This window comes from Bombina bombina, chromosome 4 (assembly GCF_027579735.1).
Source record: "Bombina bombina isolate aBomBom1 chromosome 4, aBomBom1.pri, whole genome shotgun sequence".
NCBI classification, from domain to species: Eukaryota; Metazoa; Chordata; class Amphibia; order Anura; family Bombinatoridae; genus Bombina; species Bombina bombina.
In genome coordinates, this window is record NC_069502.1 from 1,053,811,342 (window position 1) to 1,053,827,137 (window position 15,796).

General features: G+C 40.0%; 1 protein-coding gene across 1 annotated transcript in view; it reads left to right on the plus strand.

The window, feature by feature from the left end:
• Positions 1 to 5,654: 5,654 nt before the first annotated feature.
• The window catches only part of RTN4 (reticulon 4), a 179,563-nt gene continuing 169,421 nt past the window's right edge, over positions 5,655 to 15,796 (plus strand). Inside the window, exon 1 of the mRNA XM_053712196.1 lies at positions 5,655 to 6,183. Coding sequence (XP_053568171.1) covers positions 5,832 to 6,183 — 352 coding nt within the window. The 5' untranslated portion in view covers positions 5,655 to 5,831. The remainder of the gene's footprint in view (positions 6,184 to 15,796) is intronic.

Genomic DNA, 15,796 nt, shown 5'->3' on the forward strand with positions numbered 1-15,796 from the left:
AAAACAATCTCGGACACCTGTGATAATTAGATTGCCAGGTGAGCCCAATTAAAGGAAAAAACTACTGAAGGAGGGTGTTCCACATTATTAAGCAGAGCACCATTTCAAGCAATATGGGGAAGAAAAAGGATCTCTCTGCTGCCGAAAAGAGTGAAATAGTTGAATGCCTTGGATGAGGTATGAAAACATTAGATATTTCACGAAAACTTAAGCGTGATCATCGCACTATTAAGAGATTTGTGGCCGATTCAGAGCACAGACGGGTTCGTGCAGATAAAGGCACATTGAGGAAGATTTCTGCCAGATCCATGCATCGGATCAAGAGAGCAGCTGCTAAAATACCATTACATAGCAGCAAACAGATATTTGAAGCTGCTGGTGCCTCTGGAGTCCCAAGGACATCAAGGTGTAGAGTCCTCCAGAGTCCTGCAACTGTGCATAAACCTTCCATTCGGCCACCACTAACCAATGCTCACAAGCAGAAACGGCTGCATTGGGCAGAAAAATACATGAAGACTAATTTTCAAACAGTCCTGTTCACTGATGAGTGCCGTGCAACCCTGGATGGTCCAGAAGGATGGAGTAGTGGATGGTTGGTGGACGGCCACCCTGTTCCAACAAGGCTGCAACGTCAGCAAGGCGGTGGTGGAGTCATGTTTTGGGCCGGAATCATGGGAAGAGAGCTGGTCGGCCCCTTTAGGGTCCCTGAAGGTGTAAAGATGACCTCTGCAAAATATGTGGAGTTCCTGACTGACCACTTCCTTCCCTGGTACAGAAGGAAGAACTATGCTTTCCATCATAAAATCATCTTCATGCATGACAATGCACCATCTCATGCTGCAAAGAATACCTCTGCATCAATGGCTACTATGGGGATAAAAGGAGAGAAAGTCATAGTGTGGCCTCCATCCTCCCCTGACCTCAATCCTATTGAGAACCTTTGGAGCAACCTCAAGCAAAAGATGTATGAGGGTGGGAGGCAGTTTACATCCAAACAGCAGCTCTGGGAGGCTATTCTGACATCTTGCAAACAAATTCAAGCAGAAACTGTCCAAAAACTCACAGGTTCAATGAATTCAAGACTTGTGAAGCTGCTATCAAATAAGGGGTCCTAGGTTAAAATGTAACGTGACCTGTTAAAATGTTTAAAAAGTTAAAATGTTGTTCAAAGTTTGATTGAAATAGCTTTTGATTTCAGGAAATATGCTGCAAACACAACAAATGACAATTGTCAGTTCTTTACAACCTATAAAGTGTTTTGAAACTTACTGTGCGTAATAATTTGGAACAGTGCATTGTAAGTTTTTTATTTTGAAAAAAAAAATACTGTTATTATTAGGAGGTTTGTTCAATAAAATTTTAATTGTACTCTTAATAGTTGATAACATGAGAATTATGCCGACTGTTGTTTACCTCAATTATTTAGGTAAATGAGAAAGATATCATTGGCATAATAATATGGAACAGGGTGTATATGAGCTAGATATATTAAGTTCCAAGTGGACATGATTTGTTTTAGTGAATCATGTCTGCTCAACATCGCTGGGGAAATGCTTGTGCAATGCCGCCCCTGCTCACCGGTGACCAATTGGCCGCTAGTTGTGGCTGTTAATCATCCCAATCGGATCAGATCTTGGATTATTTAAATCCGTCACCTAAAAAGGGGGCGGACAGGTTAGAGAGCAGCGGTTTTACGACAGCTGCTTCTGAACTTTCTTAACATCCGCTGCTTAATAAATGGAGCCCATGTCTTCATTAGTATAGGTACTACTTTAGCTAATATATAGGAAAAACAGACTGGGCGTTGGCCTCTTTAAAAACAGCAACAAGGAAAAATTTCAAGATGAAAACAGTATGTGGTTTTCATAACTGTAAAATCTACTAAAATAGTAAAATCTACTAAAATAGAATATTATGGTGACAAAAATAGTGAGAGTAATAACCGGCTTTTACAGAACCTTAAATGTGCAGTCAAATATGAAATAGCTAAAGTCTCAGGAAAATGGGCCCAAACCTGGCACTGGGATAGGGGAAATCAACAAATACCACTTATTCACATGCTTGTGCCCAAGCTTGCGAGTTCACAACATCAACAGATGACTACATCAAATTAAGATAGCCCCTTGCAATGCTGAATCTGGGCATGGCTGCACAGTGGACCCCAATTAATGGTCTCCTAAGCAGGTAGATTCAGAACCCATATGGATCCATGAGAGAAAGTGACAGATCATGTACCCTGGTTCACATTTTCAGCTAAAGCAATGCCATGCATTGCTATCTGGAGTTCTTGCAAGAAATTCTGAAGGTCTTGAAACCATACATACTCAACGTTCTATGTTTCCATATATTGGCAAGTATGAAAAAAAAAGAAAAAGAAAAAAAAAAAGACACTGCTCATTATACTGTACTCAACTTTTTATATCAATATTTGGCCAAATACTGAGTTCATTTGTCAATGAATACTGTGTAAGTTAACTGGAAATATGAGCACAAAATCCTTGTGCTTAAAGTGAATGTCAAGTTTGATGAATCAGTGCCCGTTTTATAAAACCCTATTAAAAACAGGGGCACTTTCATTCAAACTTTACATTTCACTCGTTTTCTTAAAATACTTACCTTTTAATCTTGAAAGCCGCTCCAGAGATTCCCCTTCCTGCCACTCATCACTTCATAAGTCAGCGACGACGAATACGGCATCCTCCAATCACAGACTCCCCCCCCCAGGGGAATTATTGCCTGAGGCAACGTTGTGATTGGAGGAAGTCGGATTTCATATGAAGAGGCTTGCGACGAGCTGGGGAAGGGCTGGAGCGGCTTTCAAGATTAAAAGGTAAGTATTTTAACAAAACAAGTGCAATGTAAAGTTTTATGAATGAAAGTGCCCCTGTTTTTAATAGGGTTTTTAAAAAACGGGCACTGATTCATTAAACTTTACATTTACTTTAAGGAACATTTTAGTACTGTAGTACTTGAAATAAAAATTTAAGGGGCAAGAAACCCCCCCCAAAAATGTTTCATGATTCAGATAGAACATACAATTGTAAGCAACTTTCCAATTTACTTCTATTATCTAATTTACTTAGCTCTCTATGTATCCTTCGCTAAAACGGATACCTAGGTAAGCTCAGGATCTAGCTGCCGATTGGTGGCTGCATATATATGTCTATCGCAATTCCTTACTAATGTGCTCAGCTAGCTCCCAGTAGTACATTGCTACTCCCTCAATAAAGGATACCAAAAGAATTAATCAAATTTGATAATAGAATAAATTGTAAAGTTACTTAAAAAAATGTATGTTCTATCTAAATAATAAAAAGAAAATTTGGGATTCCGTGTCCCTTTAAGCCTTTCAACTTCCAAGCATTGTATGCACTTTTTAAAAGGTCAAGCAAAGTAGTGATGCTACTAATCTTTCATTAAAGGGACACTGAACCCCAAAAAAATAATTTTGTGATTCAGATAGAGCATGAAATTTTAAGCAACTTTCTAATTTACTCCTATTATCAAATTTTCTTCATTCTCTTGGTATCTTTATTTGAAATGCAAGAAAGTAAGTTTAGATGCCGGCCCATTTTTGGTGAACAACCTGGGTTGTTCTTGCTGATTGGTGGATACATTCATCCGCCAAAAAAAAAAAAGTGCTGTCCAGAGTCCTAAACCAAAAAAAGCTTAGATGCCTTCTTTTATAAAGATAGCAAGAGAACGAAGAAAAAAATGATAATAGGAGTAAAGTAGAAATTTGCTTAAAATTGCATGCTCTTATCTGACTCACGAAAGAAAAAATTTGGGTTATGTGTCCCTTTAAGTAACTGGGAAAAATGAATCCCAGATGGTCTTCAACATATAGTTACATAACTAATGAATCTAGAAAAAAAATGTATATATAATGCAGATTTATACATTTTATTGCCATGTTCTAAATGAGGAAAATAAATCAGTGTCTTCTGATAAAAACATGGGTATTAAAGTGGATGTAAACTCACTAATAGCAGACAATGCGAAATGCTTTACCTCCAAAAAATAGCCTAAGTTTAAGTCATCGTTTTTTTAAATACATTATATTACATCGATTTATATACTTATCTATTTCTAATCGTCCTGCTCTCTCCCTCCGCCCGCCATTTTGTTCCGCTTTTAGTACTTTGATTGACAATTTACTCAACTAATAATCTGCCTTACCCCGTGGCGTCCAGCCCCTTTTTCCAAACGTCGCTCTTACTTTATGCGCATGCGTCTTTTCTATGCGCATGCGTAAACAAACCAGCTGAATTTCCAAGCGCTGTGCGTTCACGCTGTTCGCATGCGCATATATAGCCAGAAGCCACAACATTGCACGACGCATGCGCACACAAAGAAGACACCGTGAACGAGCTTAGCAAATACGTCATAGAGCGGGTGGGACCGCTCTAGACGTTATGAGGAAGACAACAGGGAAGTAATGGATGGGAGGAGCGATAAGCGAAAACGGAGGTAAGTTTAGAATTAAAATATAATCTTTGATCTTGACATTTTTAATAAAAAAACAATGCGTTTTGACTGACACAGATAATATGAATGAACATTTAGTATTGAAAACATGAAAATTTACATTCACTTTAACAGCCTTCTTTATATGCTGGATCTAAAAGTTTAAATGGACATTAAACACTTTCAGATGGTAATACTGTATAAAATTATAAAATGTATATATAAAACAATCTCTACAATATACTGCCATTATTTATTTTGTCCCTGTTTCCTGTAATTCCATTCTAAAATTGAGGGTTTTTCAGTTCATGTTAGGAATGGAATTTCAGAACGCTTATATTCCACACAGCCATTGGCTGCACCATCTAGTGACGTATTAGTGCACAGCAGAGAAAGAAACCTAAGTTACAACATGGCAGTGCTCATTGCTTTATAGACACTAAAGTTTGCACTTATTTTGTTCATATTTAAGCAACTAATGCAACTTTACAAAATACATCTACATGTTATTTTCAGACTAACCTTTTCTTTGAATGCATCATTCTATCTAGCATTTATTTAGTGTTTAATGGCCCTGAGACCAATTACACCATCACATTCCACCTAACGAAAATATCATGGGTTTTCTGAATCTCTGATTCCATCAACCATGACTCGACAAACAACGTTTTTTTTTATACCATCACTCTCTGTCAGGAGTGGAATAACACAGCTTAGTAACCAAGCGCGTCCAGGGGAAGCTGCATTCTGATTGGCTAGTAAGATCATCTAGCCCACCTACTTTACGCTTTCATTAGTGAGAGCACTTACCAATCTTAGTAAGTATGCCTCTTATTGGCGGGAAAATGGTTACTTGAGTGACAACGCACAACAGCAAAATCTCAAACAATATCACTTAAATACTCTCTTACCACAGCACACCCGTCTGTGGAATATCTGTCTATCTGTACTGCAACTGGGTTTGTCACATGTCATTCAGTGGCAGTGAGGCCTATGATGGTTGCCTTGGAAACTGCCCACTTCTGTCCAGATGCCGGTGGCTGTTTTAAGGATTGGTAGATAATATTTGTATGCCCCGCCTACAGTACGTTAACGAGACATCTATTGGTTGCTTTTACATGTCAATCAATAGATGTGATCTCGCATCTTACTGTGGCTGGCTGCTTACATCCCGGACGGCCATGATTGCTACCTCTCCTGGCAGGGTCTGAGTCACCAGGGCGTGGCGCAGTGTCTGTATTGTTACCGCTGCCTCCTCCCATCCCGGCCGCTCAGACGGGTGGCGCACTAGTGTCCCAGCCGGCATCACTCACAGGTCTCACTGTCCAATTTCTGCCGGTTACAGCCCCTTCCCTGTATCCAGCATGGATCATCAGTCCCCGATAGTAACATCCACCGGTTTCAGACACGATGATCCTGACACACCCGAAGAATACCCAGAGCTCGATAAGAAGACCTTGGAGGATCTAGATGTGCTGGACTTGACCAAAGGAGCCGGCGAGTTCGGCCACCCGCCATTCAAGGTCTCTTTTCCGCCCCACGAGAATGATGTAGATGAGGATGATAAAAGCTGGACAGATAGCCTAGAACCATCACCGGAGGAAGAGCAGCCCAGCAGCATCAGTTGGCGAACATATGAACCTGTCGTACCCAGTGCGCCCGTGGAAGAGGAGGTGAGGCCGGTTGTGCCACGCAGAGGGTCCTCCGGTTCCGCGGGTAAGTGCAGCGCCCCAACTCCCTGTCACCCACAAGGTCACCTCATCTCTGTTACGTAAACTTGCACCCCATTTATTTTATACTCCTGTTTCTCATATGATACTATAGATCCATTCGCTTTTGTGGGGTTAGCAAATGTCCCCTTCTGTCATTATTGCAGTACCCCCTAATGCTTGCGTTTAGCCTTGTAGTTGCAAGACAGCCCCCTCTTGCATGGGTTCTTATCCAGGACTGGGAAATGACGAAAGGGACATTTAAATGAGAAAAGCAGGAATAGGTACGAGGGAACTGATGCCCCCAGTACCATCCTATGGAAACCTTATAACTGCTTTTTTGTTTATTTTAAAGAACCTCCTATCATTTTAAAGCGTAGAACCGCCCCATATTAGGTATTAACAGTGGTGCAGAACAAGGGGTCAATAATACAAAATCATTTTTCGTTACTCTATAAATTCTAGCACATATTTAAACAGATCATATTGATAAACATCATTACCAGTTGTCATTTTTTGTATATATATATATATATTTTTTTTTAACTTTTTTTGGTTGTATCATTATGAGACAATTCCATAATTAGTATCATCTAAGTGCAAAGGTACATTGTTGCTCTTGAATGTCATCTTGGGCTCACCCCAGTTCCATGTGACCACCTCAGCTGGTTGCTACGACACCCTTGTTGAGCTGATGTAGAGAAAGGGGAAGTAACTGCCTCAAATCTGCCTTCATTTTAACCCCTTCATCACATTCTTGTAGTGAGCTCTATATCAACCAAAATGGATAAAAGATTGACTTGTTTAATACCTATTGTATGTTTTACGTACGCCCCTCAAATTCTTATTATATGCATGCATATTGCTGCACGTGTCACATATCTCCCCGTTGCTGTGTCTGGTACCTTGTTGTGGCCCTGTTAGATCATTGTAGCCCTTCCTATCACTGTGCATGGCCCAGTGTCTGTTCTTAGTGATGGGAGGAGTGTGGCCAGTGAGTGTGCATAAAATACATTTTTGCAGCTGGGGTGGGGCATGGTGTGTGCCAACTGCTTGGTGAAACCTGATTCATTTCTTACTAAGTCATGGGGGCTGGGGGTGTGATTGGTGTCGGTCTCCCATATCACTTCCCCCTCCTGCCTGTTTTAGCCTAATTACGCAGTTTGCCTTGTAAGTTATGCGCCCATTCAATTTACAGTAATGTGCCATACATAATTTTAGAACATTTGAAGAACATTTTTTTTTTCTTCTTCTTATAGAAACAATGGCCATATCTGTTTTCAAGATTGTCCCATGGCAATCATAAGATTACAGGTAGATGATTTTTCGTCATTGTACCAGAAAGGTCTGATAGAGCAAATGTTTGTCTTAGATGTTGGACTTTTGTTAACCTAAGTTATGTTTTCTCATGGTTTTTATTTTGTTGCTGGTGGGTGAGCAATATTGTAAGCTATGGTTTATCGGGCTTTTGTTCTACCATTGCATCTCAGTGTAAAATAAGCCTTGGATCATGTGAACCTTTTGTTCTTGAGGATGTATTGCTATTGCTGGCCTATGATTCTGTGGTCTAATCAGAGTTTGACACATTTTTATATGAAACTTAGGAGCCAGTGACAGGTTTTTATATACCGGGTAAAGGAGGTTATATATCCATAGAATAAGCCAAAAGCTGAGCCAGAAGCAATTAATCTCTTTTTGGCTCTAAACGTTTAAGTGTATTGTTTGCTTATATTGGAGTCCTTGGTACCTCACATTTTATACAGTTTTGTTAATAGTTAATGCATTTATTAGATGTTAGTATTTGAGTCTGGCAATTCACTTTTAAGTACGCAGCATTTTATTCACCGACATTCAACTCAACGTTTCTGTCGTGCACATGAAAGCAACAAAAAAAGTTGACTTTTCCCTGTAAAAATAATTTGGCTATAACTATATGAACTTCTATTAAAACAAGCTGGAAATGCATGTGTGTGGCAGATTTTTAGGTACTCCTCTATCTGGCTAATAAGGACTGATTATCTGTAATACAGTTATGCGTTTTAAAATATTCTTCAATATAGATTGGAAGGTTGTTTAAAACTGCACAATTTACTTGTCTAATTTGCTTTGATCTTTTATTCTTTATTAAAAAGTATTCCTAAGTAGACTTGGACGCAGCAATGCTCTACTGGGAGCTTGCTGCTGATTGGTGGCTATATATCTTATCATTGACATACTAGATTTGTTCAGCTAGCTCCCAGCAGGGTATTGCTGCTCCTTCATCAAAGGATACCAAGAGAATTAAGCAAATTTTGATATTAGACGTAAAATGGAAACTGATCTTTTCTATATGCTGTTTTTGTTTCAGTTGCTTATCTTTGTACTATGTTTTCAAGGAACATTTAAATAATAAAATAAAAAAATGCACTAGTCTCTATTGCTGCGGTTCTGAAGCATGATACAGTTGGTGATTGGTAGTTACATACACTTTTTTTTGGGGGGGGGGGGGGGTTAAATGCAACTTGAGCCAAGATTTACAACAAACTAGATTAGATGGCCTGATTTATAGGATGATTGGTAATGTTTGATATTACACCTTATTTGCAGATACAGGTATACCCCGCTCATACAGCGGGTTAGGGACCGGAGCCCCGCTGTAAAGTGAAAACCGCCTTAAAGTGAAACAAGGCAGTTTTAGCTTTCTTTTCACTTGCCAGTGTGTTTTAAAGGGACATTAAACCCAAATTTTTTTCTTTCATGATTCAGATAGAGAATACCATTTTTAAACAACTTTCTAATTTACTTATATTATCTAATTTTCTTCATTCTCTTGGTATTCTTTCCTGAAAAGCATATCTAGATAGGCTAAGTAGCTTCTGATTGGTGGCTGCACATAGATGCCTCGTGATTGGCTCACCAATGTGCATTGCTATTTCTTTAACAAATGATATCTAAAGATTGCACCAAATCAGATAATAGAAGTAAATTGGAATGTTGTTTAAAATTGTATGCTCTATCTGAATCGTGAAAGAATTTTTTTGGGTTTAATGGCCCTTTTAAAGACTTGAAAACATGTTTGAACTAACCTATATTAGGGGTGCAATAGTGCTACGTTTAGTTTAAAACTAGCACAGCACAGTATTCAATAAATACTGTACCTGTAAAATAGTGACAATTACTGTAGTAAAATTTGCCAGACTATAACACTGAGACAGATTGCACTGTAATGCTGTACACAGAGTGAACTAAGCATAACAAAATGGTGCCAGTCACTTTTCTCGCAATCTCACGATGACTACAGCACTGTTTCAAAATCCTTGGAGGTTGAACTTCAGCTTCACAAAGCGCTGTAAAGTGAGGTATACCTGTACTCAAATTGTTGGTGTGGTATTGTACAATGCTTTGAACATTGTATTGGTTTTCTGTAGAAATGTAGCATGGCTTTACTTCAGGACCTTTAAGATGCCCTTTTTGGTGGCTTCTGTATAGGGTTCCAGGGCCATAGTGGGAACTGGCTTGTGGCTGCTGTGTGTGCACTTGATTGGCTCTTACACACGTTCACGCCAGTCAGCGTCTATGTTCCCAGATTAGCAACAACTTTGCTATTGCAATAGCAACATAAAGGTATGTTACATTTTTATCCATAGCATTCTCTCTAGGTCAGATATGTCTTTACATTTATTTGTAGTTCCCAGACAAGACATGTAAAAGTAAACCTTTTACTGACATTTGTAAACTGCAGTTCTTTTGTAATGAATCCTTTATTCATTGTATACTAACCTGACACGTTTATTTGATTGTCATCCCAAAACTGCATTCCTTTGATGTTTCCAGGCAAATCATTTTCACTAATGAGTTAGCAAATATATGTGAACCTTGCATGAACAAATGCCAGCTATATTGTCATGTTTCACTTGCTGCTAGATGACAGATCATGTTGGTAATACCTAAGGATGGTTATTTTTACTGCAGGTTTTTTGTTTTTGTTTTTTTTGGTACACAGTTGTGCAAATGTTGTTGTATACATATACATGTTCCCTTATATAAACACAGGGCATACAGTATTACAAAGTGTAACCGCGTCAGTGCCACAAAAAGTGAAATCTGGGTACTTAGAGTGCCAATAAACCTAAAAAATAATGTTATATAATTCTGCACATAGTGCAGAATTATATAACATTATTTTAGCGTTAGCTTTATACAACTTAATATTCCCTGTGACTTTTTATAAAAAAAAGACTGTTTTTCAGACCCGCTCTCTGTGCTCTTCTGAGCGGGTCTGTTTTTAGCCAGATGCGCTCTGTGATAAAAACAGACCAGCTCAGAAGAGCACAGAGAGCGGGTCTGAAAGTCTCTTTTTTTTCTTTTTTTTTTTTTTTTTTTTTTATAAAAAAAAAGTCAGATTAGGTTGTATAAAGCTGCTGCTTTTTTTTAATATGTTATATAATTCTGCACTATGTTATATTAACTGTTTTATACAACCTATGTGCAGAATTATATAACATTATTTTTTAGGTTTACTGGCACTTTAAGTTTCTTTGTCGCATTCTGAAATAGGAGTACAAATATCCAATAACAAGAGGCTTAAAGAGGAAATGTAGCAGTGTTCTCTGCTCCACTGTTGACCGTGTAGCTATAGAAATTTCTAAAATTGATTAAAAAAAAATGCCTGCAACTGTCAATTACCATATTATACAATTTGCAGCCAGCGGCTCCTATTTGTAGCAAAACTACAATTTGCAACCAGCAGCTCCTATTTGTAGCAAAAATACAGTGTGTGCTGGACTATTCTTTGTGGGTTTTTTTTAATAAATACATTATTGTAACTATTTTTATCAAGACTGGTGAGTTGGGGTTTTTTTTTTTTTTTTTTTTGGTTTGGTGACCACGTCACTTGGAATAAAATTAGAGGTAAGGTAGCCCTTGCCTTACAAAAGTTTGCCCACCGTTTAAAAAAATAAATAAAAATACTTAAATTCTTCTTTAGCAAATCCAGACCGGCGATCCTCCACCCGCTGCTCCTCTGTACTTATTTCAGCAATAACAAAACCCGACTTCCTCCAATAATGGCGTGCACCCCAGAGCGTCCATCTGGTGAGGCCACGCTGTGATTGGAGGAAGCCGGTTTCGTCATTGCTGTGCTAAGTACAGCATGAGAAGTGGGCGGGGGATCGCCAGTCCGGGTTTGCTAAAGAAAAGGTAAGTATTTAAAAAAAAAAAAAGTAAAGTTTAATGAATGTGCCCTTGTTTTTAATAGTATTTCCTTCTTAATATGAGGAGAGTCCACGGCTTCACTCATTACTTGTGGGAAATACAGAACATGGCTACCAGGAGGAGGCAAAGACACCCCAGCCAAAGGCTTAAATACCTCCTCGACTTCCCTCGTATCCCAGTCATTCTTTGCCTTTCGTCACAGGAGGTTGGCAGAGAAGTATCAGAAGATACGGAGTAGTTTCTTATGGAGGGTAGTACCCTTCGGAATTGGACTGGAGTTTTAAGTAGTCTTGTCAGCCTCTGTGAGAGCATTGGCGAATGTTATAGTCTGGAGAGGCAGGGAGAGTCTTTCTGCGAACCCATCCAGACTCGTATTAACAGCTCCTAAAATATCAGTGTTGACTAGTTTCACTGCCTGCTTCTATCACTCAAGTCCATGTCAGGAGCGATGCTTCAAGACTGTCAAACGAGAGAAAGGCTGTGTGCCTGTCCCATGGCAGAGATTCTGGTAAGATCGTTTCATTTTATACACATATGATAACGCAAGAAGACGGGGTCACGGTGTGACTCCTTTTATCTGTTTGGATTAAGGGTTAATATCTCCGGAAAGGGGATTATTGAACAGGGGGGATTTATTGCATAATTTACTTTACTTTATGATGATGCGACATGTGAGATATGAGGCTCAGACAGATGTTGGAACGTACAGGTTTTTACTTTTGTTTTTGATTAGCTGTGCAACCTGTTAAGTTTGGCATGCTTTTTCCTGTAGAAGGGGCGGTCCTGACTCCTGCATGGTGCACCACGTGACCGGGTATGGTGACACTGACTTCCTCTTTTCCTGACCGTACGGTTTACCGGAGACCAAGCAGTTTCTCTGTGGGGCCTGGGTCATAGGAGGTGGTGAGTCCCCCAGCCATTGGGGGTATAAAGGTGCCATTTATCTTTTTCTATAGTCTATCTTACAAGCGCAAGCTATGGAGGACTCGGATACATTAGAGTGTACTCCCTCTCTACCTAAATTTAATACCTGTCCATATTGTGAGGAGGCTACGGTATTCCACATGCCTTGATATCTAAGAAAACAAATATGTTTAGTACCACTGAGCTGTCCACCTCAGAGGAGTATCCGTCCCGTGAGGTGCGTTCCCTGCTGTCATCTCCTATTGCACATGCAGCTTCCCATTGCACTACTAATCCTCCTTCTGGAGGGGCCCTCTTACCGCCAGACTTTACTGAACAGCTACAAATTGCAGTGTCTGCAGCCTTCAGTTCTTTACCTCGCCCAGCTAAACGCAAGCGAAAGGTCAAATATTGCTATCCTTCCCAGGGGTCATCTACTAACTTATTGGATTTATCTGATACAAGATTATCCGATGATGCCTCTGATACTTCGGAGGATGCTCTTCCTGGGTCGTAATCTGCTGCCTCTAAGCCTCCAGCTGCTGAGGAACCAGACTTTAGATTTAGGATTTAACACTTGAGCTTTCTGTTAAAGGAAGTTTTGGCTACTTTAGAGGTTCCAGAACTAAAATTACCTAAGGAACCTTGTATTCCTAAATTATATAAGGTTTACGAGGACAGGGTCGTACCACAGACTTTCTCGGTTCCTGTAAAGATGGCAAATATTAAGAATGAATTGGAAAGACTCAGTTCTTCTTTTTCCCCTTCTTCCTTTAAGAAATTATTCCTGGTTCCGGACTCTCAATAGGAGTTGTGTGGTTCCGTCCCTAAGGTAGATGGTGCTATCTCCATACTTGCTAAATGCACTACTATCCCGCTTGAGAATAGTTCCTCGTTTAAAGAGCCCATTGAAAAGAAGCTAAAAACTGTTGAGAAAGATGTTTCAGATCACAGGATATTTATTTCAACTGGCAGCGGCGGTGGCTGGAGCCGCTACCTATTGGTGCGACTCTTTATCTGAGTTGATCAAGGTGGAAGGTCCCCTTGACACGATCTAGGAAAAAATTAAGGCCTTGAGGGTGGCTAATTCTTTTATTTGTGATGCAAACATGCAGATTATTTGCCTGAATGCCAAGGCGTCAGGTTTTTCAATGCTAGCATGTAGGGCACTCTGGCTGAAGTCTTGATCTGATGATATGACTTAAAAATCTAGACTTCTTTCCCTGCCATTTAAGGGGAAGATTCTTTTTGGTCCAGGCCTGGACTCAATCATATCCACAGTGACTGGAGGCAAGGTTGCCTTTTTACCGCAAGATAAGAACAAACATAAGGGGCAAGGTCCTAATTTTTGTCCATTTTTGTACGGATAAATCCCAACGGCAACAGCCCTCCGTGAAGCCTGATCAGCCCAAGGGAACTTGGAGACAGACTCAGTCTTGGAATAAATCCAAGCAGAGCAAGAAGCCTGCCGAGTCAGTCAGCATGATGGGGCGGCCCGATCCATCTCTGGATTGTGTGGGGGGCAGACTATCTCATTTTGGAGGCTTGGCTGGGGGACGTGCTAGACCCTTGGCTCCTGGAGGTCATTGCTCAGGGGTACAGGATAGGTTTCAGATCTCATCCACCCAGAGGCAGCTTCTTCTTGTCAAACCTGTCTTCAAGGCCCGAAAAACGAGAGGCCTTTCTAGGGTGCGTGAGGGATCTCTCCTCCCTGGGAGTAATTGTACCGGTACCTATAGCAGAAAGAGGTCTGGGATATTACTCAAACCTTTTTGTGGTCCCAAAGAAGGAAGCAACTTTTCACCTGATTCTGTACCTAAAGTGCTTAAACAAGTTCATGTCGGTCCCATCGTTCAAGATGGAGACGATAAGGTCCATTCTGCCCTTAGTTCAGGAAGGATAGTTCATGACTACAATAGACTTGAAGGATGCCTACCTTCACGTTCCAATCCACAAGGACCCGGGAGAAATCTCTTCTCCTGAACCTCTGAAAGCTTGGCCTCTTCTGGGTTTGTCCAAGTTTATCAGATTCCAATGAGACAACATAACCTCGGTGGCTTACATCAACCATCAGTGGGGAACGAGGAGCTCCCTAGCAATGAGGGAAGTATCTCTGATTCTGGAATGGGCGGAGGCCCACAACTGCTCGCTGTCAGCTATCCAAATTCCGGGTGTGGACAACTGGGAAGGTGTCAGGGTTTTTCCCTGCTCTGTTTGCCATGTGCTGCTGGCAGCCATTTTACTCACCTCTCTGACTCTGGTGCATACTGTGTGGTGATGCTCATTTCCTGCACTTCCTTTTATGGCCAGACTGGTATACATCATCTGTGTGAGACAGGATGCAGTCTCAGAATTGTGATGTCATCACTTATTATTTAACCCCTTAATGACCGGACCATTTTTCAATTTTCTTACCCTTAATGACAATGGCTATTTTTACATTTCTGCAGTGTTTGTGTTTAGCTGTAATTTTCCTCTTACTCATTTACTGTACCCATACATATTATATACCGTTTTTCTCGCCATTAAATGGACTTTCTAAGGATACCATTATTTTCATCATATCTTATAATTTCCTATAAAAAAAAATATAAAATATGAGGAAAAAATTGAAAAAAACACACTTTTTCTAACTTTGACCCCCAAAATCTGTTACACATCTACAATCACCAAAAAACACCTATGCTAAATAGTTTCTAAATTTTGTCCTGAGTTTAGAAATACCCAATGTTTACATGTTCTTTACTTTTTTTGCAAGTTATAGGGCCATAAATACATGTAGCACTTTGCTATTTCCAAACAACTTTTTTTCAAAATTAGCGCTAGTTACATTGGAACCCTGATATCTGTCAGGAATACCTGAATATCCCTTGACATGTATATATTTTTTTTTAGAAGACAACCCAAAGTATTGATCTAGGCCCATTTTGGTATATTTCATGCCACCATTTCACCGCCAAATGTCATCAAATAAAAAAAAAGTTCACTTTTTCACAAATTTTGTCACAAACTTTAGGTTTCCCACTGAAATTATTTACAAACAGCTTCTGCAATTAAGGCACAAATGGTTGTAAATGCTTCTTTGGGATCCCCTTTGTTCAGAAATAGCAGACTTATATGGCTTTGTGGTTGCTTTTTGGTAAGTAGAAGGCCGCTAAATGCTGCTGCGCACCACACGTAAATTATGCCCAGCAGTTAAGGGGTTAAATTAGGTAGCTTGTAGGGAGCTTGCAGGGTTAATTTTAGCTTTAGGGTAGAGATCAGCCTCCCACCTGACACATCCCACCCCCTGATCCCTCCCAAACAGTTCTCTTCCCTCCCCCACCCCACAATTGTCCCCGCCATCTTAAGTACTGGCAGAAAGTCTGCCAGTACTAAATAAAAGTAGTTTTTATTTTTTTTAATAAAAAAAAATAAAATGTTTTAGCTGTGATGGACTCCTGCCTTAGCCCCAACCTCCATGATCCCCCCCCCCCCAGCAATCTAACCCTCTCCCCTACCTAATTGCCGCCATCTTGGGTACT